The sequence below is a fragment of the Channa argus genome, chromosome 12 (genome assembly GCF_033026475.1).
Source record: "Channa argus isolate prfri chromosome 12, Channa argus male v1.0, whole genome shotgun sequence".
NCBI classification, from domain to species: Eukaryota; Metazoa; Chordata; class Actinopteri; order Anabantiformes; family Channidae; genus Channa; species Channa argus.
In genome coordinates, this window is record NC_090208.1 from 18,954,735 (window position 1) to 18,981,335 (window position 26,601).

The window sequence follows — 26,601 nt, forward strand, 5'->3', positions numbered from 1 at the left end:
CATTATTTAATCAATAAAGAAGAAGCCAAAATGAAAATAAAAAACACTAACTAATACTAACTAATAATTCACTAGCTTGTCCACCTTTAGCAGAAATAATCATATCTGTTTGATAATTATCAGTCGGCCCAGTCTACTCCCAAACATTGCTTTAGCTTATTTTTAGGTAGCCACTCTTGCACAGCTCTATTAAAGTCTCGCCACAGCATTTCCATTGGGTTAATGGTTAAGGCCATGGGGTGGCTGCAGCTTGGTTGATAAGATAGTTGTCAATGGACTACAGGGTGAAAAGTGTGACCCCACTTCCCTCCTGGCTGTGTGTCTTTGGACAAGACACTGAACCCCATGTTGCTCCCAGTGGGTCGGGCGAGCACCTTGCATGGGAGCCACCGCCATCTGTGTGTGAGTGTGTGTGCGAATGGCTGAATGAGAGGCAACATTGTGAAGCATTTAAAAGCACTATATAAGCAGACCATTTGATATTCCAAAAGCTTGATTCTTTTGTGTTTCAGCCATGCAGATGTAGATTTACTGGTGTGCTTTAGATCATTGTCCTGTTGCATGACCTAATTTCAACTAAGCTTTAGCTGTCAAACAGATGGCCTCACATTTGACTGTAGAATACTCTGATACTGAGGAGATACAAGAGTTCATAGTTTACTCAGTTACTCCTGCTGTAGGTGCCCAGGTCCTGTGGCTGCAAAACAAGCTCAAATCCTCACTCCTCCACCGCCAGGCTTGACAGTAGGTAAAAGCTATTTCTGCTGAAAAGCTGTGTTTTTTTCCCACCAAACATGATACTGGGTATTAAGCCCTAACAACAACAAGGCATAACACTTTGGTGTTATCTGTCCATAGGACACAGGAAGTCTTGTTTATGTTCTTTTTAGACAGAAGAGGCTTTCCCATGGCAGCCCTTCTAAACAAACCATACTTGTTCAGTCTTCTAATTTTGCTGTCATAAAGTTGAAATGCTCAGTGAGATCTATAGGTTCTGCTATGTAGCTTTTGGGGGATATTTGTATTTGAGCATTTCACGGTCTGACCATGAGGTGAATATGCTGGGATATCCACGTCTGGGAAGATTGGTACTGTCTTAAATGTTTTCCACTTGTGAATATTATTTCTTAGAACATTGAAAAGCAGCATGGTGGTGGAGTGGTCAGCGCCACCACCTTACAGCTAGAAGGTCCCTAGTTCGAATCCCGACTGACTGTGGCCTTTCTGTGTGGCGTTTGCATGTTCTACCCATGCTTGCGTGGCTCTCCTCCCACAGTTCAAAGATATGCATGTTAGGTCAGTGTGTGACTCTAAATTGCCTGTAGGTTTGAATGTGAGTGTGAATGGTTGTTTGTCTATGTATGCTTCTCTTTGTTGGCCCTGAAATGGACTGGAGACCTGTACCCTGCGTCACACCCAGTGGCAGCTGGGCTCCATCCCCCCACATGACCCTGAACAGGAAAATGAATGGATAGATTAATCAAAAGAGGGGGTACTAACTTTTACACATGACTATATATACTGCCATAGTTAGGTCATGACTCCATATTTAAAATTGTCCACAAGTACCCATATCATGTCTCCCATTTCTGTGTCTGTTGTTTTCTATCTGCTGTGATATCATCATTAACATCTTCAATTGTCACATGGCTTTTGTGTATGTTGTACAAATACATGAATTCAAAAAGTGAATTTCTTTTGTAGGGTTAGAGTTTCGAGTAGGGTTTTCCCTAGTGGATAACAATTTAAATACTCCAAACATGCACAAAGTACTCAATAAGATGTGTGCAATGACCAAGGTAATGCAGCTGATGTCTACACATTTGCATTGATAAAAGCAAATATGTCCCAGCCCTAATCTGGATTTTGCGTCAGTGCTAATTAGCAAATGTCAGCTGCTAAGAAACAAAGGTCAGAGCCTTACCAAACTAGCAGTGGTCGGGGAAAAAACATACTGTCCCACCTGAACACACCACAAAAACTGCAGCTAACAGGCAATTAGCATACAATTGTGTGTCTGCATGAGAGAAAATAACTCTTCCACTTCAGACTACTCTCACTCACAGCAGACACTTTCACTACTTAATCAGATTGGTGTCTTTCACCACTTTTCTGTCTGAAAAGCCGCAGAATGGAGTCCGATCACTGCAGACGGTGTAGGACACAGTTCAACAACTAGTGCTCACTCATGGCCCATCATTGCTTATAATGTAATATGATAACATCTATACATTAACTTGTTAGAAACTCACCCATCACTCTGATCGTGCTCTTACACATTTTGTTTTATTGTAAGACAACTTTTTTTTTTTTTACATAAAATACATTTCCTTGTATTCCTTAAGAGATTCACATTTATGAAATAATTTTTGATTATAGTGTGTTAAAATAGTACTTTCTCAGATGTAACTGACACATACTCCTATTAATATACTAGATGACCCAGGGCATACTGTAAACTGACAAGGTGAAATTCAATAAAAGGCATTGACTCATATAACAAATCTAGTTGTCTGCAATGCAGGTCTCTATGTTGCTCAAACAGGTTATTCATGCTAAAAGTCATGACCCATAGATTACACTGGGTGATGTAGAAATGCAGTATTTATACACAAACACACACGCGCACACAGGGATTCTCACTTGACATGAGTTTGAGCTGGAAAAAAAATGCAGCAGAAACAAGATTTGACGATGAGAACATTTCCTTCTTATGATCACATTTGCTATCACACTCGCCCAACTCTGGCAGTCATCTTTGCTTGTGTGTGCCTGTACTGTGTGTGTAAGCATGCACATATATGTGTGTGCGCTGTCAGGGCTGTTAGTATGCTGTGGTCATCCTCAGCAACATCGTTTTGACACTCCTGCTCCCACTTGTCTCAACCAAGCCTCCTCCTTGTTTACTTTGCGTGCATTTGTGTGCCCAATTGCCTGTGTTTGCTTGTGTTTGTGTGTGTGTGTGTGGTCCTCCTGGTTTTTGGCATAGCAACTGCTTCGTCACTGGGTGCCTCTCCCTCTTCTCCTCACGCGTAACCATCTATAGTTAAATATCTATCTGTCTCTTTTTCGTTTTCAGTTACTCTTGTTCCCCCTCAAGCTCTCCCTCACCCTCTTTCCCACCCTCCTTACACTCTTCTACTCTTCTACACAATGCTGTAGAGGAGTAGAAGGTCAGGTATAATGATACATGCCTTGGGCGTTGTACTTGGTGGGTATTCACTTTCTTTAGGGAGAAAGGCTCAAAAAGAGGCAGAAAGAGGGATAGAGAGACAGAGATAGGTTTTCAGACATGTAATGTTTGGAGGAAAAGACAAGCATTATTCTACATGTTTTCAAGGGCACCTCTGTCAACCAATATGTGGAACTCATATCGAAGCCTATTTGTTCCTATTGAAGCGATAATTAGCGAGAATCCCATATCCTATATCCCAATCACATAGTTTAATTTTTAGAAAATTCCAATATTTTTCTGAAAATTCTCAGATACTACAAGTAGTTTTTAGCAAACATGACCCAAGCAGGAATAGAAAGACTCTAACCGGGGATTATTTTCAGCTGTGGATGTATACACAATTCTCATTCTATTAAATGAGAAAAAATATGCCCAGACTTATTCAGCCTATTACCATGACACCCTCTCTCTTATCCCTCTGTCTCTCTTTCACTCAATCTCTCTTGCTTTCTCAGTAAACCAGAGAACAGGTAGCTTGTGGCCAGCTTGCTGTTGCCATGGTAACTCACCACTCTTCCTTTCCTCCCTAAAAAAAACAAAAATGTAGAAGCTATAGCAAAAGAAAAGAGTGACACTAAAGCCAACAGGAAGGAATAACAGAGAGGTTGAGATAACCGCAAGAAAAATAGAGGAAATGCAGTTGATAGATGTGTGAAGGGATGCAAGTTGAAAAAATAATGAATGAAGGATAATGAGAGAACATTTTGGCACAGCACTCTCCTCCCACTTTCCTTCCACTTCCTCCTTTCCTCTCTGACTCTCCATCCCTGCACATCTGGCTCAGGCAGTTTTCATGAATGAATGGATGAATGAATGAAATGCTGTAGGCAGTGGAAATGTGAATGTAGTGCAGACTGAGAGGGAAACAGCGTAAGGAATGTATCGATTAGTATTTACATTTGGTCAGAGATTGATTTGTGTTTTCTTGATCTCTAGGGATATTTGGCTTTTGTATCCCTACTCATGTGGTCTACTGTATACTGTTGTTTTTACATAATTATACATTTTAATCACTTCCAAGACCCCTGTTGATTACTTGCAAAAAATCATTATAAGGGACCACACACTTATTCCAAAGTATTTTTTGAATCAGCTACAGGACAAACAGAAACACAGGCAGGAATAGCAAACGTTTACTTGTAAGTTCACATTTTAAATATAATTTAATAGTTGTTGTGTATTAATTGTGTTATTGAGTCTATACATTTTGTACAAATAATGAGGCTTTCAGAGAGGCAGGTGAACCAGCTGCAAATATTGTGATTAATGGTAAAAGCTAAATAATTATGTTACAAACAATAAATGTTATTTTCTAAATGTAGTTCTCCAAAGCACATGCACAATATTTAATGAGAAAGACATAAATAAAGACTTGTGAATGTGAAGTTTAGTGGAGAGATACACAGGCCTTCATGCTGCTCCTGTGCCGAAAATGTAACATGGAACACGTCAGTTTACTGAGAATCTAAGAGGAGACAAAACTATTCATGTGAAGATGATTTTTTCTTCACAGCAATCCAAAACTTCCTGCCCACCATTCATAGGCATAATTGCTTTGCACTAATGAGTAGCATTATTTTTTTTCAAGCCAAAAAGCAAGTATGTCAGTGGCTTTAGGATATTTAAATCTCAACTGCTGGCCTAGGGTGCTTTCATACCTACCTTGTTTTTTCTGGACCACTAGAATTCTCAGTTTAGTCCTAATTCAAATAGCAGGTGTGAAAGGTGCCTCAAACCACAATTCACCAAAGAACCAAGATTGTTCTTATCAAAATAGGTAGTCTTGGTCCAGAGCAAATTGAACTTATTTTTTGGAATGTTCAGAGCTTGGGACCAATTACAGGAAGTTGAAGCAGGATATCATCACTCCTTAAACAATAGAAGAACAAGAACTGGAACAGAATGAAAAATGAGCTGCAAGAAAACTTGGGGAGAAGAGGAGACAAGACATTTATTTTCAATAACTTGCCAAAATGCACAATGTCTTCTGAGATACTGCGTCAGTGGGAAAAAAGAAGATGCAAAAGCAATGCCACTTAATTATAGCAGCAGTGCATTGAAGTGCAGGATGCCATAAGAAAAAGCACACATAGGCGATGATGACAGGAAAAGGGTATTTTACACAAAGTTCTCTATAACACAACATTGCAATGTCAGCTCACAAAATTCCCGTGTGAAACCAAAACATATAAAACTTAAGAAAAATATTCAATTCGGTCTTTTCATGGGAAAACACCAGTAGATGCCTGGGATAACTCAGTAACCAGCTCAGATGAGGCTGCTGACATTACACAGTAATTTGCAAAAATAGCTGGTTGTTGAAGTTTTTTTTTTTTTGCACACATTTCTCAAACAGTACAAGTACAAGTACATTTTCTGTTGATGAATACAGATTTCTTGTTCTCGTGTGTTTTTAAGCTGCTGAATCTTATTTGTGGGAGGGACTCAAAATAAACTTTTCTTCCCTAATAAAAGGTAAAGGATCACCTTGTCACTAAAGTGTCTGATATTTTCTTGACACCAGTGAAGTTCTAAACATGGTGCATCTAGGACAGGAGCTATAGTCCACCCACCCACTTCCATAAAGTAAAAGAGCCGACAGAAAAATAGGTAAGACAGGGTCACACTGACGAAACATTATGATTAATGAATCACCACCTTGTCTTGTCTTGTGAAAGCTGCCGATCAAATAGCGTGTTATTCGTGGCTGCAAGGACAAGTCAAAGAGGTATGAGGCCAACTCTCTGAAAGAAAGACAGACAGTGATGGGGACTACAGATTATGCTTGTGTGAATGTTACATGTTTGCTGTAACATTGTAAGCTGCAAAATTTTCATTTTGAAAGAGGCAGACAGACCAGTAGGATGAATGCATGACAGCCAGACAGGAAGTCATATTTAGCACCACTCAATGGCTGAGTCATAGCTTAGTCTCTGCTGGATAGCAATAGATGTATTGGTTCAAACACCATTATTTATTCATGCACAAATGGAAAGGCCAATTGACTGACATTTGGTAAATGAGCTAAACTAACAGATCACTGGAAAAAGAGACTCACGTTTAAGGAGTAAGGCAAATGGAGTTAGGAGTTTGGATCACACGACAGGTTTAATCATAGACATTCAAATTTAAATGATCATACATTAATTTTCTCTAATAACAAAAATTGACTAAGATACATTAGCCAGAGTGGATAGGTTCTCAGTTAAATCAGGGATAAATTGGATCACGTATATGATGACAATCCAGCCAGGAAATTAGATTTCCGGCTTCCGAAATTAGTTTTGTGCTAAAAGGTTGTTGTGACACTGCTACACTGAAATTGTGTCGACTGAACCCTCCAGAACAAAAAGTTTACTTTTCGGTCAGAGTTAGTTAATTTGATTTTTACCTACAAATACTCATACCCTTTTTACCGAGCAGCTTGTCATGCAGTATTATGAATCTGTTCAGTTATATAAAATTTTGGCGTGAGTTCAGAGTAACCAAATAACTAAAGGGACTTGTATCTTTTGTCTTACTTATTATGAGGTAAATGTAAAAGTTAGCACTGCTACTCTGTAAATCTGTAAACATCTGTAAAGCTGGATCATCAGCTATACAAGATGTGATGGAATTTGCTCTATAAGAAACATTTAGAGTATTTTTTATTAAAGTATGACCACAAAATAAATCTTTTAGCTGAATTTGTTGTTATATCTGTAACCTTTTCATGCTGGGAATATTATTATGTCTCATCTGTCTGCTATTAGAAGGATTTTTGCTCTGTTGGATGGCTCAAACATTTGTAATTCTGAGTTCATTTCAGCGCTTGGATGTATAATTCATACACGCGGCAGCAACAGGCACACAAGTGTACACAAGTATGTAGTCATTTGTGACTATAAAGCCAACATCAAAGCAAACAAGGTTCTTCATGGGGCTTTATGTTTTCTACTATATTTCTGTTTGGTTTTCCATTTATTACCACATTGTTTATTGTCGACAAACATGCATATGATAAATTTGACAACATATAACCTGATTTGTTTTTGAGTCGTCACAGACACCAGTGGTTGTACAACATGCTTTATTACTAAAATGTACAATGTTGTGTAGTGCTGCTATATTTTTCTGGCAGTTCAGCTTCATTTGGTAATTTGTTGTTTTGCTCATTGTTTTTTGTGAGTGTTTGAGTTTGTTTCCCATTTGTCTGATTTAAAATTCTAGTCTTTACTTACTGAGGTAAACAAGACTTCACTGGATGGCATCATTTTGCTATACATACATTTCACCATTGGAAGGCATCTGATATGACTGTCACTGTCAGATTTTGCTGATGGTTTAATCGAAGCACTGACTGAGTTATGCAGATGGGTGACAGACTGCACCGCGTGTCATCGTAGTAAAGTAGGTACCTGCTGCCTCAGATGACTCATTGTTTTACTGTCTACTCAGACAAGGCATCAGAAGGACAAGAAGTAAAACAGAATAGCAGGTTTCGCAGCAGCATCTGCTGAAAATCAATCAGGATTTAAACATGATGGAAGTATATGTAAAACATAAACATGAAGGTTTATGGTGACAAAAGTAAGACGGTTAAAGCATGTAGTTCTATCAGTTTAATGTACTCTGTCATCTCCAATGCATCCACCTTTTCCGCTGATGTGAACTCTTGTCAGTTAGTGCTGCTGTCGTCCTTTGACAACAATCTGTTCATTTCGAAAAGCTTGTGACACCTTTGAGCATCAGTGAGTCACAAAGTATCAGCATGGTACAAGAAATAAAGAGATTGTAATGTAAGTAAAATCCACGAGTATGGTCACATTCATCAACCCTCAGGATGTACAAAACAACTTTGTCATGTGTCGTGTTCGTGTTTTACATGTTTAGAGTATAAACAAGAGCACTGGCCTTCGGCTGGAATTTAAATTTAGCTAAACGGAGATCCGCCCTTTTTCCTTGTTGTGTTTTACTGAAAAAAGGAAGTGAGCAAGAACAACTGGCTTTTCTTTGGGTTTAAATAAGCCTTTTATATTTCTGTGTTGCACCACTGTTTTATACAGTTGCGTTGAATGGACACACCAAACGATGGTTAAAACTGGGACCTCACTGCTAAATCGCACTTAATCTTATGCACAGCACTTTTAAATAACAGCAGCTTAACAGCAACTGAAAAAAAGGCGAGGAGTTGTTAATAATTGGTGAATGATGGTGAAAATTGTGTACTAATGATATTTGTGGTATTTTCTATCCACAATGTGACTTTTATTTTAAATCATTTTTGTTTTGATTGTCCTTATATTGTGAGTTGAAAATCCAGCAAAAATCAAGTGATGCTGGCAGAATTTAATTTTTCTTTTACATCTTTTTGTTGTCAGGAGTCACAATCTAAATCTTTATTGAAATGTGAACAACATTATTAGGTTTAGTGTTTTATTGGATTTACTGTGTGTAAAGTAAAATAAATTTTCACTTCCTCTTTCTGACCTCTCTGTACTTGCTCTTCTCCTTCAGGTGAAGGAGGGGGAGGGAAATTCCACGGAGTCGACCTGCTCCAGCACTCGCCGTCGCCAACCCCCTCTCCAGGAGACCCCTTCCCCCACCAGCCACGCTCCCTGGAGCCTGTGACCGACACTCCCCACCAGAACCTCCCCCTGAGGAAGACACACTCTGACCTCGACACAACCTTACCTGCAGGTGTGTGTGAGAGGCTGTTAAAGAAGCCTCTTAAACACCTCCGGTGCTTTTTATCTTTACTTCGGTCTTTCTTGTGCTTGCATGGTGCAGATCCTGTTACTGCTCAAATAAACAGTGCACTGCCTTTAGCCAGGGACAAGAAAAGATAGAAAAGCAAAGAAGATGTCTACAGAAAATCTTTTCTCAACTTATAAACAACTAAACTGCTCGCTCCAGTGTCAGTGTCGGCACTGAAGCACATTTCTCTTTCTGCTTTTCACCTACCAAATTTTGAATTCAACACAAACCTCTCCCCTACACCCCCACAGAGATTAATGTGGTGTTAATAATATCCTTCTCCTGTATTTGCAGTAATCGCTTTTGCTTAATGAAGGACAGTGTTTCAACAGTCAGAATCTTTTGATGCATAATTGATTTATTCAATGCAGCAATGACACTCACTTGCAGCATACAGTATGAAGGGTTCATGTAAACAGTTTAACTTAAATTAAGCCTCATTTACAGACAGGTAAAAAAAGGAGAACATCTAGACAACTTTTTTTCCAAAATTTGTATATGAATATAGTTATTAAGTTAGTTAACACTTATATTGTTCCATGCCTACGATTTTATCCAAGCATTTTCTGATCTTATTTTGAATGGTGATTGATTAGAGAAAGGATAAAAATTGTTACAAGGAACTATGTCGGGGTGCTGTTTGGTGGTAACTGGACTTGCTTTAAGACAAAAGGCTTATTTAGTTCTTCAAAGAAATGAGCTTCTTCAAGAACTTTAAGCAAGTCCAGAGCCACTGCTCCGCCATTTTAAGACAACTATGACCTGCAAGACTGAAAGAAAAAGACTGCAGGCCAAAAAACTATACGCAAATGAGTTCCTCTTCTAGCTATTATTGGATCCCTATAATGTTTTATACTGAGCAGGTATGGACTATCTGCATACACCTATCCCTTATTGTAAAAAGAACAGCAGCACATCTGTATCCTTAGTCCACATCTGTCAAAGAGTTATCAAAAACCATAATGAAGCCCCTTAGACATAAGTATTTAAGAAGAAGCTGCATGTGCATGGTAAAGTGAGAAGCTGCAATAACCAACAACCAAACGGCTCTAATATTTCTGCTTAATGTGTTTCACAGATTACACAACGAAGACCAGTCATTACATCTTCTAGTTTATAGAATGTAATTTAAACCTACGATGACAATTTTTCTCCTTGTTCAAAGTTAAAGTTGAACACAGTATGCATAGGTAGGCAAAGACGTTTACAGTGTTTTTCAAGTTAGAAATGTGTTTTTTCTAAGAAAAGTTTCTATTTAGTGTATAGATTCTAGTCATGGTAACAACTCTGTTAAGCTGCACTTATTAGGAGGTTTTGTAACTGGCTGGTGGTCAACATAGCTTTGTCCCTGGACAGCTAGAGATAGATACATTATACTGTAAGGTGGGTGGTTTTTATTTTCAGGTTCCATTTTAAAGCTATATTATCCAACATTTGGGAATTAAGCTAGCTGTAGCATGAGTTTAAAAATAAATCCACCCATCTGCTGGATGTCAAACCCTGCATTATCCCACAGATATGCTTAAGGTGCTCTTTCACCCAACAATGTGGCACACAGGGTTTGACCTTCTCAGACTGTTTAGAACGGTGAGCCTTACTAAAAAACCTTTAAAAGGGAATTTCTCTGCAGGGATGCTAGTGCTGTTCTGTTAGTTTCCTTCTTTGGAAGTGTGGTCAACAGCTCTCCACATTATGATCAAATTTTTTATCGAAACAATATTAAAAAAAGTTACACACTTTTATGTCAGTCATTAAAATTTGTTATGATCAGTTTTCTTTTCCTGCCCTCCTGCACAGATTACACTTTGGAGCAACGTGCCCCAGACCAACTTCATTCAAGCGCTATGGACCACTCTGGACTTCTGTGCTCAAACACACCCTCCGCTTCCTGGAACGGACCTAAAGGCTCTACCTTTTCACCTGGAGCGTGGAATGAGCCTTACAATTACAGCATGAACAAAGGCCCAGCAGTCCCAGCCAAACAGCACAGCATCATTGGAAATGCAGGAGGAAGGGCACATGATGGGGTAATTCTGGTGAGCTCGGGACAGTCGGTGAGCTCACATTCCAGTTCATTCACATCTGTGACAGAATCTTCTGGGAGAGAAGGTCATAGCAGACCAGGGGTGGCAATGATGGGGAAGAGAAGCGAAACAGAAGGGGCTGCAGCAGATGGAGGGAGAGGAGGAGGCGGGGGAACTAGTGAAGTAGGGAGAGGCAGGGAGAGATCAGCTCGTTCCATAGCAGCACAGAATGCCTTCAAGTTCCGGGAACGTTCCCTTTCTACACCCACAGATTCTGGTTCCTTCTGCTTTACAGAAAGTGGTATAGGCCAGCCAGATGGGAACAGCATGTCTACAGGGAACGGAAATGCTATAACAGACCACCATCAGCAGCATCACAACTTTCTGGGTTCAGGTGAGAATTATGCTCTCCTATATCCTAGAGGGAGCTCTGAAGACAGCGCCAGTACTACAGATACAATCTCAGTCTCAGCTTCGGACTACAGTGCAGATGGCCGCTTACGTCTGCGTTCCCGTTCCATTTCACTTAAGAAATCCAAGCGCAAGCCTCCACCACCTGTGAGGAGTGTCTCTTTAATGAAGAACCTTGGTGAAGCTGAGGGAAGAATCCACTATGAAGGCGCTCTGTACCGGGATGGCCGACCAAAGAGCCTGCACATCCCCAGGGACCATTTCCCAGATTTCCAACCTGACTTTCTCCTGCCCAGCTCATCCTGCTCCTCTAAGCCCAGTATTGGTGAGAGGGAGCTAGCCCATGAAGGCAGTGACGGCCCTCCAAGCCTGGAAGTTCAGGCACCAGAGAGGGAGGGAGTGACAGAAATGACCTTTCCGACCCACTGGCAGCTGGGAGAGTGGAAAAGTGACCCCTACAGGTTCAACACAAAACTACACTTTATGTTAACTTTAGTTGCAAGTACCATTTTTAGTATTGGCTCTAATGGATTGTTAAAGATTGTAAAAAAGACTTGATGCATTGAGTTCTCCTTTTCTCTTTTTCTTCTTTTCTCCCCTTCAGGTCTCTATCAGGTTCCAGCACAGCTACTGGTACCACAGTAATTGAATGTATGAAGGTCAGAGGCAGCTCAGAGTCCCTTCTTGACTCTCCCTCCACCTCGAGAGCCACTTCACCATCTCAGCTCTCCATGGAAACTGACATTAAGGCATCCTCACCATTTAAACCTCCAGGACTTATGTCCCCTTCAAGCGGCTATTCCAGCCAATCAGAAACTCCCACAACAACTGTTCCATTCAATCAAGTTGCCGGTCAGGGAATGGTTGGGACAGGGTGTAAGATGCGTCCAAAGATACCAGAGAGAAAATCTTCGCTGCCATCACCCAAGGACCCAGCTGCAAGGTCTAGATTGTCATTTGAAATGCCTGGGAATGCCCATATGGAGCTGTCAGCAATCAAGCCAAAGCAAAAAGCAAGTAGACGACATTCTGACACCTCAACAGCAGCAAAACCTGGAAAAATCTGCCCTAATTCTGCTCAGGCATTGCCTGTGGTTACCCAGAATGAACTGAAGACAGTTCGGCTTCGTTCTGTCTCTCGTGGTGACCTCGAGGACTGCCCTGATGGTGCGTCTGACACTATTGAAGAAGAACAACATGGCAAAGACCTAGGCGAGGACCCTAGCCCTCCACCTACTCTACCAAAACCCAAACCACCAGTTGCTATCAAGCCGCCCTTGCCTAAGCGACCCATAAATCTTCTCCTTAAGTCTCCTTCCCCCTCCTCCACTTCCCCTCTTGCCCTAGACTCACCTCCAGCCTCACCTGTGGACCGGCCTGTGCCTCTGGGCAACATCTACAAAGTGATGAAAAAACCCAAAACTAAAAAAACTCCACCACAATCTACAACAAGTTCTGTTTTCCCAGATTCAAATTTTACCACCATAATACAAACGGCCTATGATCAATCCTTGTTCCCACACTCCCAGTCCCTCTTTGATCTCCCCCCTCTTCCAGACCCTCAGCCTCTCCTGGAAGACCCAACATTGGAGCCTGAATTTGATGCTGACCCACAGATCCATTTTGGCCCAGAGGATGGAGGATCACTCCCTTCTCCTTGCAGTAACCAAGAGGCTGCCGAGCTCCCGGACAAGAGCAAAACACTTCCCTCAAGGATGACAGTCTCCTGTCTAGCAGATCTTTCAGACAAAAAGAAACCCAAGGTGAGAAATCCACTTCTCAGAAGGCAAAGCAGTACATGTTTAAGCTATTATCATGTCTCAGAATACTTGTTGTACTGATTTGATGGTTTAAATTCAATTATTTGATTCCAGGTTCCGCCTCCTGTCCCCAAGAAGCCAAATGTCTTGCTTCTTCCCTCGTCGGTCCACTCCTCTACAAATGGCAGCACAGACCGCCAGACGCCGCAGACTGACAGCCCTGTTGGTCTTCATTCCCCCGTGAGAGCATTCCCACCAGAAGATATTCCCAGTGCACCCAGTGTTCCAGATATGCCAGAGGAAGATGAAAACCACTTGGGAACAGATGAGGAAAGTTCAAAAGAGTCTTCACTTCATTCATCTCTGCAGGATTCTTCCCTCACCGAGCTTGAAGAGAAGGCAGCCAGCACTGGGATTGGGGCAGGTATGTTTAGGGAGATGGTACAGAAATTTGTCTAGACTGGGGTCACACTGTATTTAAATATCAAGTACTTTAGGATCATTGTCTTCATCTGACATGACTTCCAATGATAAGATACAGTATCTTAAGAAGTGGGCTCTTACCTTTTTTGTTATCATTTTACCATATGATGGTGTTTTATGATTGCCTGTCAGAGCTGCTACATTTGATTGGGATACTTTCCTGCTGTGATTCTGCCCAGAGAACATTTCTAAGGTTATAAAGCAAATCAAGCCTGAACTGCTCTGAAAACAAATGGGTTCCAACTGTTTTTTAACAGTGAAGATGGCATTTATCAATATTATCTAATTATGGCCTGATTCTGGATGTAATTTGATCACATTTGCTTTACTAATTGCAAGGGACTTATACATCTATTATGAATAGCGTCTTTGTTTAAACAACCAAAAAGCCAGTGTAAATGAAGCTACTGCATAATACGTTTGGCAACTTACTATATAATTTGTATTAAATTTTAAAAAAACATATATTTTTATATTGTTTTCATCAGATTTCTCTATTTTGTTCAGATGACTCAGCTGCCAATGAGAATGCAGTTCTCCACATCGCGGAGGAAACAGATGATGACTTGCTGGCCAACACGCCTACAACACACACCACTGAAGATCTGTTCACGATCATACACAGGTTTGAATATGCACAAAATCCAATCCCCATTTTTGACATATGTCTATTATGGTAATGAACATGAACAATGATATAACGGTAGAGATCTTTCATCAAAAGGAAAAAGGTTAAATGCTATATTAGATCCTTTTTTGTTTTTCAGTAGTAACTTATTTTGACAGCGCAAATATGGGTGGAAGCTCACATTGTTTTGTTGAAAAGGTGGGAGGCAGACACAACAGATACATGCACGGTGGGTTACTGCACAACCAGTGGATCTTATTTTGTCCTTTTGTAACAATCTCTTTCACACATAGACACAGATGGAAGCACACACAGAGAATCACAGGAAAGCCAGTCTCTAAGCAACAAGTGTTTGTGATTCTACCTTGCATGATACTGAAAATAGCTTGAAAAGCAAAGACGAATGGGTGAGGAGGGGGAACAGGAAGAATAGGAGTCAGTGTTTTCATCTCTTACAAGAAAGGAAGGAGTCCCTTCTGTAGTTACATGTTTTAGTTTTATATTCTGTAAATAGAGAGACATCAATATAAGTTTGGTTCATCAGGCCTGAGCTGTACGTTTGCAAGTGCAAACGGGTTATTTTGATGTGCGTCTTTATATTCCCATTCCCAACTTTTCCCAATAATCCCTTCACATTTTGTCTTCTCTTTTCTTCTCTTCTTTTTGATTAGGTCCAAGAGGAAGGTTTTGGGTCGTAAGGAGCCATCTGACTCCTTCGGGAGCCGCCAGAGCCTGATGTCTCCAGTCAAGCACAGCACCAGTGGTAGTGACCTGCGAAACCTGACCTTAGGCAGTAGTCAGAGGTCAAGCTCCCGTAATGAAAACTTCATGGCACTGCTTCAGAAAAAAGGCAGCAAGTCTTCCAGTGGAGGGGCCAGAGTCTCCGCTATGGAGCTTCTCAAAAGCACAAACCCTCTGGCACGGCGGGTCACAGAGTTTTCAACCACCATGTCAACAGCTGGTGAGGAAGGAGAGGCCGCATCCGGGAACGGTAAAACCGGCGACCAGTGAAGACATGTATCATTAATGGATGTTATCCAGGGCCTTTTTCTGTTGACAAAGTTACCAATGAATTCTACAGTGTGCCACCCACTGCAGATTGGGCCCTCTGAGCAACACATCCAACTGGATCACTCCAACTTCTGACTGACCATTTGCACTGTCCAATCAAATTGGGGCATATTTTGGACACAATGGTCTCTCCCAGGGTTGGAGTGCTGTTCTTCCCTGGCAAACCTAGGGGAGCAAGGAATCTGTGGAGGGCGGTTTGTTCTCGTTGTATTTTCAGTGAAAGGTGGAGGGCTTTGATGTCAGGCTTCAACTGCGCACAGTGTTTTCCCCATTAGGAACCTTTTTAGTGCGGGAGTCAGCTGGATTGATAGACAGGTGGACATGATGCTGTGGTTATAAACATGGCTACTTCTGCATGACAACAACAAGAGTCCTTGACGATGACAGTGGTCATTGTATCTGAATATGTAACCAGTTTTACCAATCGCTGATGATCCCACAGAGAATCGGTTTTGAAATCAAAGAAATAAATGGATACAAAAGAAGTGAGACTTTCAAAAGATACATCTATGATTCAACCAAAACTCTCCAGCCATTAGCACCACAGTGCAGACAAATGAAGCCTTGCATCAGTTAAAGGGTAAATTATTAAAGGTGTGAATGAGGCACCTGGTGAAACAAATGAAAACTCTTGGACACCATAGCTCTCTTCTCTCATCATGGTAGTGGCAATACCATAGCAGGCATCCGCACTGCAGCCATTATTAATAGACTGAATATCCAGATTTCAGCGGATAGGGACTTCGTACCACCAAGGTTGAGGCACGAGCATGGCAGAGATTTTGTCGTTCATGTCGCTCACAAAACATTCCACAGAGGCGCCTGGCATATGGACAGCATTTTGGAATGCTAGCACTTTTCTTTTTCTTTGGCGTTAGAGGTCGTTTACAAAGTGCAGCCTTTGTGTTGCTACTTTTTTCCCCTTAAGACTCATCAAATATTGTCGTTTGTTTTGTTTTTTTGTTTTGTTTTTGCTTATATTAATCTTACACATGATAGATGGCCATATACTGTACACGTTTAATTGGACTGCAGTGTACAGTATGTATCATGTACAGATAATTGTAATGCACCTATCAACAAATATCATTTGCCTACACAAAGACTAAAAATACTGTACAGAGCAGCAAACAGCTTGGACTACAAGCTGCCCACACCATAGAAGGAGAACACATGCTCAAACACAGACTAAAGATGGAAGACAAACAGATTAGACCTGTCTCCACAAGTGTATGTAGTATGTGGCTGTGTGGGTGTGTGCACATATGAAATCGTGCCTGTGGAGTTTCTGTACAGAGACTATGAAACAGGTCTGGTTAATAAACAGGGTTTTTATTTTTTTGGTCTCTGGTGACGGGACCAAAGGACTGTTAAAATCTACAAACAGACCAGAGGGGGCCGAGTGCTGTGTATGCATGTGTGTTTGTGTGTGTGTGTGCGTGCGTGCATGTGAGTGTGCATGAGTGTGTATAGAGGAAAGTGCCAACAACAAGCTGGGAGAAAGAGTCTGTGTCCATGTTCGCGTGCCTGTTTATGTGTTCGGTATTTTCATGTGTGTCCTCTCTATGTGTGCATATTTGCATGTGTGGGAAAGTGTGAGTGTGTGTGTTTGTGTGTGCATCATCACCTGCACCTTTCTTGGGATAGAATTAGAATGAACTAAGCCGCTCGCCTTCTCCCTCACCTACTGTAATGGAACTAAAAAGATTTCAGGACACAATGGGAATCTGGACACAAAGAGGATTCCAGAATTTATTCACGAACCACAGAATTAGCATTCCAGGAGCTGAGGGGATTTTGGAATTCCAGAATAATTGAGTCTTATGACATTAGCTACTACAGCTCCTGCTGGGAAACAGATCTGCCTGAAGTGTTGCGCAGTGATGACACAGGACAGAATAGTTTGTGTTGTGGTCTCCTCCGTGGACATTTTCACACTCCACTCTTTCATCTCAAAAGGGAGGTGGCGGTCTTCTACTCCCCCCTCCTCCTCCCCACATTCTCTTCTCCTCCAGTCATCACTGCTGGATCACACATTCTATCTGTCTCTCTCATAGAGCATTGTCTCTCTTAGCCCTGTAACATAGCACACACTTGCTTTTTCTTTTTTCCCCTGATATACTGCAACCTCTCTCTCTTTCTAGCCCTTTCTCTAGTTGCCTTCTGCTTCCTTCAATGTTCTCTCCATCCTCTCCTCCCTCCATAACCCTCCCCCATTATAGTTAACCTTCCCGTCTCTTCCATCGCTTCTTTCTCCCTCTCTTTCTCTCACTCCCTTTCTTTATCCTCTCTCAGCATTCAGTCTATGCATCTGAGCTCGGCAGACGACATGACACCGGATGAATGTCAATGAATGACTGTTAAGAAAAAAAGACGCTGTGCTTAGTTTGAAAGTGCAAAAAAACATGTTTTTATCAATGTTTATCTTCTGCCTTTTTTCTCTGTCATGCTCTCTGAGTTTTTATCCTTTTTGTTACCTTCCTTTTGACTATCCATGTCACATGGAATTAAATCAATGAATGAATAGGATCTGTGCACAGATACAGAAACGGGCAGGGTTTGAATGAGATTTTCCCTATAGGACCTTTCGGACTATGGTCTTTGACACTCAGTTCTGGATCACCTTGCGGTCAGTCTGATAATTTTGGATTAACAATGGTTCAGCTCTTACACCTAATATATCCTCCATATGGTTGGACTGTGTAGAGGGAGGAGGGAACATTTCATTCTCCAAGTTGCCAAACTATCTCTTGGTGCTATTGAGTCAGAGCTCCCCCTAGTGGATGGAAAAGGAGGACCCACACATAAGGGAAGAGTGAAAAACCACACACATGCACATCTTTCTTCTCTAGAACAGTCCTTCAGGTATTCCACCATCCTGAAAGAACAAATGCATAAATTATAACAATTTATGACTAGTCAAGTGACGCTTGTTTTAAATATTTAGTGAATGAAAAAAGATAAACCTATAAAACTCTGTGTTTGTTTGCCTTGTATGCTGTGCTTTTTATTTTTATTTTTACTTTATGTTTTATTATTTCAGCTGCCTTGGTAGAACACACACACACAAAACACACAAGACCTTTGCTAAATTGGGTCAGAATAACAGCAAAGGTATAAAGGGAGCTTTTATTTTTAATTTGAAACTGACTTGTAAGGAAATGTTTGGAAATTGTGTTACCAATGATGCATCTAGTGATATTTTACATATGTCTTTACTTGCCCAAATCTGCATCTTATTATGCACATGTGCAGAGTATGGTAGTGTAGTGATATTCTTCCCTCAGAGCAATGACAAAAACTGTGAAAAGTCACTTTCAGGATCCAGTGTTTTTTATTTGTTCCTATGTACACTGATGGCAAATATCTTCAAAATGGCACATTTGGTTCAAAAGTCTTTAAAGGAAATTAGGAGAGGTGCAAACACAGAAATAAACAAATAAATATACAGTATGGGTACAGTTATAAAAGAGAAAAGGTGGACACTATCCTTTAAGTGAGGATACAATTACTTATTTTGTTCAGGTTTTATAAACAATTCTCAGACCCTAAGTTGCTATATTGGAGAAATAATCTCATTGGTTAACGTTAGTGCCAATTTGGTGCCAAATATTGTAATTTTTTAGTACATCTGAAAGGCAACTATTTACAAATCTACTTACAATGGGAGCAATACAGCATATTAACCCACAAAATATGTGTTTTATCCTGTACTTTTAATCTCCTTATATTCACATCATGGGAAACTTTGGGTCTTCCCTACCCACTAATGGTTCAATAACCAATGAGGTTATTTCTGCCCAATGAACAGCTCAGCCACTTAGAAATTGCTGTAAAATGAAATTGTTGACAGTGTTTGACAGTATAATATTTATGGAAAATTACATTTCTATAAAGTACAAAGAGGGATGGGGACAGGAATATATTGAATATTTACAGTAACCCATAATTTCTTCTTTAGGAGGACTAGTGAGGAAAAAATGATGGAGGGAGGGCAGGGGTGTGGAACAGAGGTTTGATTGTGCTGAATGTAGGGATTTCCACACTGAAATTTAATCATATTCCATCTTTTCCTTACCCCCCCCCCCCCCTTTCTTCTCAGCTGTCGTGTGACTCAGAGGAGTAATCATGTTAAAAGCTTGTCCCGCTCTCTTGCTCTCTCTTCTTTCTTGCCTGCTAAGTGATAAAAGGTATGGCAATGAAGGAAAGGATAGAACACTGCTCGTTAATTAATTTGGTTTAAGAGAAGCCAAATGGCAACTTGTTGCTAAGAAACAAATAAAGAGCTGCAAAGAAAACTTAAGCATTACGTTGGAGACTTGACAAGAATGCATTTCCCTAAAGCCAACAGAAAGATCACAGTTTACGTGAATAAGCTAAGCAAGGCTTGTGTGCACGGTGGGTTTACAGTAATGTGTACAATAAATAGACCCACTACAATCAGAAAGTGTATGAGAGAGTGAAAGAGCGTGAAAAACAAAAGTAGTGACTGCAGATTTGGGCTAAGAAGTAGTATGGTGGTAGGCCCCAACCTCAAGCCCCTCCAAGTACAACAAGCCCACCCTAGCCCAGTGTTGGGGGCTGTATAGGTAGCTTATAAAGAGAAAGAGATGATAATTAGAGAGAAATAGATTAAGATAAACTCACAGAGTTATTTGGAATTGTTCTATTTTTGTTATTCCTCATTGAAAAATACATATTTAAAGGAATATTTCATGTATGTATTGAATAACCCCTGTTCCCCTGCCACATCCAATGGTGTGATCTGTAGCTTTGAGGTGGCATCACACACAAACGCTTCCCTCTGCAGCTCTGCAATGCCAATGTGATGAAATTATTATATCATTATAAATAAATTATTTTCTTGCTTAAAAAAACAAATTGCTTGTTTGTTTCCTTTTTAGTTGTTCTTGCTGTCTGGCCCACATGTCTTCAAGGTTACTTTTGCTATTTATGAGATTCCCTGGAGAGGCAACAACACTTCTGGTAAAGGTTTCCATCTACACAGTGAAGCATGATGTGGCAACTAAAAGCTCTTGATCCAAATTATTGTTACATTAATCATTATTTAAGTGTTTAAATAATTTGTTTTTATAAGCTAGTATATGAAAGAACAAAATCTATATTCCTACAGCCTGATACCAGCACAAAGCAGATTTGATGTTTGCTTCCTATCACACACTGTAAAGTCTCCTCTAAACTAAGGACAAGCCAGAGAGCAGTCAATGGGATAAAATGAAGCTATTTTGAATCGGAGAATAGAGGGAAATTAATTTAAGGCAAAGCAACCACTATTGTAACGGCCATGCCAAAAGATGCTAACATGTTGTATCAGCAGTGAGAAACCGGAAGCCTGGTTGGAATTTAAGCGCGTTGAGACCAAAACAAACTTCAATTGTTATAAAGGCCAACCTGCGGAGAAAGAAAGGACCTACTCATAACACAAACCATACAAGCTCATCTGTGAAAGCATGGTAGTAGTAGTTTCACGGCATGGGCTTACACGGCTGCCTCTGGGACATACGTCATGATGGTAGCACTAGAGTGAAATTCATAAATAAATAAAAAAACTGGCTGGAGCTTTATCTTGCAGCAGGACAATGATCTCAAACTCACTGCCAAACTCAGTAAAGGATTTACCAGAGCGGTTTTAGACGGAGCAGGTCAATATACAAAACCTTAAACCAACTGTCCATATATTTTATCTGCTGAAGAAGAGATGGAGAATGGAGAATCCCCTTAAAATTCCAGCTGCAGTAAAAGCGTATTGAGATCAAATTTACAATAATAAACATATCAAGATCAAATGTGGGGTGACTCATACTAAGGGTGTTTTATGGTTCTTCTGTGTTGTCTAACATCTCAAATTAAGGCTAAAATTCTGAAAAAAAAAGTGCTCTTAGTCTTTAAATTCTTGGCAGGGACTGTATTTTGGAGATTTGGTTTCCCACAGATCACCTTTCAGCATGTCTGGATAATGAAGTTCAGTTAGTGCAGAGTTAAACGTTTGTGACAACTTTAGTGGTCTGAATTTTGTGTGTGTGAACAAGAATAGATAATTTCATGTGGAAGAGCCAAACGTATTTACCTTGGAAATATGGGACAGGAATGTCCACATACTGTAGCTTTGGTGTTGATTATAGTAATGTCCTTTAATTCTACTGTAAATACAAGTTAACCATATTTAAAAGAGAAGATTGTTTAGTGAAATTACATTGATAAATACATGCACATGAAATACATGCAAACAGAGTTATTTACAGGAACTTGCAACCTACAAGGAACAAATCGGGTAGTGAGATGTGCTCCTTGTCGGTTGGAAGTTGCCTAATGAACACAGATCAGTGGTTTTCAGCCAGGGGTGATTCTGTGGTTCCATTAAGAATGTGATGCTGTTGTCGCTCTGAAGAAAAGATGGTCGTTGTAATAATTAGCTGTGCTCACCTCAAAGATCCAGCGAGTCGGTGTTCACTCCAAAAGCAAACTCATGTAATTACCCGCCTTTCTGAGAGCTGCCACTGTCTGTGTGTGTGTGTGTGTGTGTGTGTGTGTGTGTGTGTGTGTGTGTGTGTGTGCCTGCCTCCCTTGAGTTCAGTTAGACATTTTAGGATATTTTGTTAAAATGGTTTACACTACATTTAGACTTAGGCCAAGTTTAGGTTTAGGGAGCAAGTATTGCATTATTGTGAATGTGCTCTTAAAGACTGTGTAGGTGTGTGTGTGGGTGTATAAGTGAGAGAGAGAGTGTTGTGTAAGTGTGTGTGTGTGTGTGTTTGTGTGATTGTGTATAAATAGGAAGGATGCAATTAACTTAGAGGATGTGATTAGAGAGCTGGAACATGAAGCACTTTGCAGAAACTGTCTTGATGGCCCACCTGCATCAACACACACACACATACACACACACGCGTGCGCGCACACACACATGGACACACACACATCCTTTTCATTCTAGTTGTGAGAACGTCTAGTGACTTAATGCTTTCGCTTACTGACCTTTTTCGAGTGGGAATCCCTTCGTGTGTCAACATATAGAAATACAGAAATATTGAAAAATAAAAAATAAAACCAGCACTGTTCTCCAAATGCTAAATAACACCACATTTTATCATATTTATTTATTTATTAAAATCAGTCCATTTTGACATGATTAGGAGTATTACATGCATGATCTAAAAGAGTATTAGCTCCTTTCAAGCTTAGAATCTTCTTCTTTTCCTTTCGGCTGTTGTCTTTCAGGCGTCGCCACAGTGAATCATCTGTCTCCATCTAACCCTGTCCTCTGCATCCTCTTCTTTCACACCTACTAACTTCATGTCCTCTCGCACTACATCCATAAATCTCCTCTTTGGTCTTCCTCTAGACCTCCTGCCTGGCAGCTCCAACCTCAGCATCCTTCTACCAATATATTCACAGTTTCTCCTCTGAACATGTCCAAACCACCTCAATCTGGCCTCTCTGACTTTATCTCCAACACATCTAACATGAGCTGTCCCTCTGATGTCCTCATTCCTGATCCTGTCCATCCTCGTCACTCCCAAAGAGAACCTCAACATCTTAAGCTCTGCTACCTCCAGCTCTCCCTCCTGTCTTTTCTTCAGTGCCACTGTCTCTAAGCTGAACAACATCACTGGTCTCACCACCGTCTTGAACACCTTTCCTTTCATTCTCGCTGATACTCTTTTATCACACAACACACCTGACACTTTTCTCCACCCGTTCCAACCTGCCTGCACTCGCCTCTTCACCTCTTTGCCACACTCTCCGTTGCTCTGAACTGTTGACCCTAAGTACTTAAAGTCCTGCACCTTCTTCCCCTCTGCTCCCTGTAACCTCACTGTTCCACCTGGGTCCCTCTCATTCACACACATGTATTCTGTTTTACTGAGGCTGAGCTTCATTCCTCTGTTTTCCAGAGCAGACCTCTCTAGATTGTCGTTTCAAACTTAGCATAGAAAGCAGAAAATAAAATATAACTAACTGTGATACATGAAGTGCGATTAAACGAAGTATGCTCCACCATGAAATTGAGAAAATAAACAACCAACTACATGTAGTACTTCAGAACAACCTATGGAAATCTCTCGCGAAAATTATGACTGTGACGCTATCATTATAGTTACAGACTCTTTTAAGATTCATATTAGATGGAAATTTTAACAGAAGTATCAAATTTTAACCAGGGCCTCCAGTGTTTGCATCAAATAGCTTCTAAAGAAGCTTTTTAAGCTTCTGTAAAGCTAAAGCTGCTATTTCAATGCATCACATTATCATTATCACAATTGTTGGCACATTTTGTCCAACAACACACTATGACAATACTGTAACCCAGCCATTTAAGACAGGAGACACAAAGATTGTCAATCACACCCTGACCCAAACATTAACCATACTAACTAAATGCCCTTAAGCCAAATCCCATCTACGCTAAATCCATGAAGTTGTGACAAAGAGCCCAAATGTCCTCAAAATGATGGTATTGATCTAAAACACATTATCTCTCCCTTTGTCCTTTGTTTTTTTTCTATTAGTTTGTTGGACTTTGAAGCCACCTACTATACATTTATTATCAGTGCAGAGTTTGAAGAAATGTATAAATATAGGAAAAAGTGAACATTACTGACAGTGAAGCTGATTATTTAATCACTTAACAATTTTAGCGTCCAGTCACCAGCAAGGAAGTTAAAAAGTTGTTTTTTTTCTAAATGGGTTAAGGTTAACCCTAACCCTCTAAATCTCACCTGTCATACTATCTGACCCGGGTCTTGACAAAAACTATAACATATCGATTTTTAATGCATCTTTTTAAATTTAAACACTACATAATTTTGAGGCCAAAAAAGATTTAATAAACTATAAATGTTCATTTGCAAAAACGATTTTCATTAACGCAGCTAATGAACCAGTGCTGAACATTTAACTACATTTAAAGAACCCAGCATCACAGGCTTTGTGGTTAAAATATCGGTCAGCTTGCTCCTTTGACAAGGCTGTGAATATGCTCTGTGAAACTGATGCTAGTCATTCTATTTTAGTACAACAAGGGAACTTGGATATGCTTTTATCCTTCACTACCATGTCAAACAGAAGCGTCATGTAGTACAGCTCTACATTACTGTGGGTGAGAAGTCCCACCACTGGAGGTCAGCATTAACAAGATTTTCCACTTCTTTTTAGTTGCTGCATTCAAAATAAAAACTGACCAAGAGATCAGTCTCAAGTTGATGTGGCCTTGGAGTTACATAGTAAAGACCAATGATACTGCATAAAGAAAACAAATATGAGTAGCTTCCAATTAGACTTGATTTGGTACTTTGTCTTTAAGCTACAGTATGTTTTTGTGAATTTATGTTCAACACAAAACAGCAAATGTAATTTCTTCAAGGTGTATGACGTGTTGACCATTCTGACACTAAGTTTAGAATTAGGTTTGGCATTTACTCATGATGGTTAACGTGCAAGAGAAACTGTGAAAAGACCAAAATGTTTGTGTGTGAGCAATAGTGGCTCATACTCTAGCAGCTTTATAATGAAATGCTTGACTTTAAGTAGAGCCCTCTGCCTTATATGATCACATACTGTTTCTACTTTCTACTGTATACATGTATGCACACACACACACAAAGGGGGGAAGGCTCTCTCATCAGGTCAGAACTACCAAGCTTCATTCTTCCTGTTTCTGATAGTGGAGAGCACACCACGTTATCTCTGACACACACACACACACACACACACACACACACACACACACACACACACACACACACACACACAAATGCAGTGGTGTCCGTGGCTAACACAGGAAGAATTGACAGCAATCTGCAACCAACACAGAGAGACACACAGAGAGAGAGGTGAACTGTTGACTTGTCCTCCTGTTAATTGTGCTTCTTCTAAAAGAAACCTTTCTCAGTTCATATATTAGGGAAAAAAAAACTATAATGTAGAACTTGATAAAGAAAACTAACTCAAATACTGATGATGATGAAGAAGAAATGGGAACAGTTTTATGGTGCAAAAGGAGGGAAGAAGAAGAAATTATATTGCACTTATAAAATGGAAAAAAAATGAGAGGAAGTGGAACCAAAACAGAAAAGAGGTGGGAGGAGGGACTGAAGTCATGGGAGGAAGGCGGGGGGTGAGAGGGGCAGAGAGGGAGGAGTAAAGTCAAGTGCAGGAGAGGAGATAGAAAGCAGAAGCAGAATGAACAGAAGGAGTCTGAGTAGAGGGCTTATTGAAATGTTTTGACTGTTTTGACTGTTTGGAGTACCTGTGAGACACACACACACACACACACACACACACACACACACCATACACACACAGTCCTGACTAATGCATCTGCTGGATGGACCAACACCTTTTACATCCACACTTCAGGCTGTGCGCATAGGAGATCGACCTGTGCGACTAGAAATGCATTTCTACTGTGTGGTGAGTAACACATGAGTCTGTGTTTGTGTGTGTGTTTATGCCTGTGTATGCGTGTGCGTGCTTTATAGAGTGTTTCTTGTTGCTGTGCAACAACACCTCCAGTTCTCTTATTTCATCTGAAATTTGCTGACCGGTCTCAAATTATTCTATAAATGTTTTGTAATGCTTTAAATGGAAAAACTGATCAATTTTTTTGATAAGGAAATGTGACGTTTAACAAAAAGCGTTAATCTGTTTAGTTAGAACACAGTGAACATTATTGATTTCATAGTTTATTTTACAAATATAATGACAAGGCAAAATTGGAGGTTGCATAGAAATCTCTTAATAGTGACATATGTCACTAAAATCATCTGAACTTTACATTTGTCCTTTGAGTAGGACCATCATTCTTTTCTGATCCAAAAGTCTAATCACTTCTTATTTTGGGAAAAGTCTAAACATCCCCATTTTGGTATAAAGAATCAAGGCCCAACCTCTGTTGGTTTTATGGTTATGGTTAGAAATAATAATCCTTTGATGGCAAAAATCCAAGGAAATAAAATAGGCAATCAAATGTTCCTTGGTTCTGTGCCTATCTGTTCACCAAACATGGGGAAAAAAAATCTAACATTAAATAAAGGAAAGAAAAACAGCCATAGACAAAGGTGGAAAAAAGTTGTGCTCTTTTGTGCCCAGAATGGTAATAAATTCAGACAGTGCAGACAGGAGGAAAATTTGGACTACTTCTGCTTTTGAATATAAAGAAAAAGTACCAAGTATTTAGTGGTTGCATGGAAACCTGGAGTAAATTTCCTGAAGGTTGTGATTGTGATCCTT

General features: G+C 40.2%; 2 protein-coding genes across 6 annotated transcripts in view; both read left to right on the forward strand.

Moving 5' to 3' along the window:
- The window catches only part of nhsl2 (NHS-like 2), a 119,343-nt gene extending 99,114 nt beyond the window's left edge, over positions 1-20,229 (forward strand). For all 5 annotated transcript variants that reach the window (XM_067523292.1, XM_067523293.1, XM_067523294.1 and 2 more), the window contains 6 exons: positions 8,732-8,914; positions 10,769-11,867; positions 12,011-13,169; positions 13,281-13,590; positions 14,157-14,274; positions 14,949-20,229. In XM_067523292.1, the coding sequence (XP_067379393.1) occupies positions 8,732-8,914; positions 10,769-11,867; positions 12,011-13,169; positions 13,281-13,590; positions 14,157-14,274; positions 14,949-15,288 (3,209 nt within the window). In that variant the 3' untranslated portion in view covers positions 15,289-20,229. The remainder of the gene's footprint in view (positions 1-8,731; positions 8,915-10,768; positions 11,868-12,010; positions 13,170-13,280; positions 13,591-14,156; positions 14,275-14,948) is intronic.
- A 5,292-nt stretch (positions 20,230-25,521) lies between these two features.
- Positions 25,522-26,601, forward strand: part of arhgap36 (Rho GTPase activating protein 36) — a 49,607-nt gene continuing 48,527 nt past the window's right edge. The window contains exon 1 of the mRNA XM_067523335.1: positions 25,522-25,782. Within this exon, the coding sequence (XP_067379436.1) occupies positions 25,684-25,782 (99 nt within the window). The 5' untranslated portion in view covers positions 25,522-25,683. The remainder of the gene's footprint in view (positions 25,783-26,601) is intronic.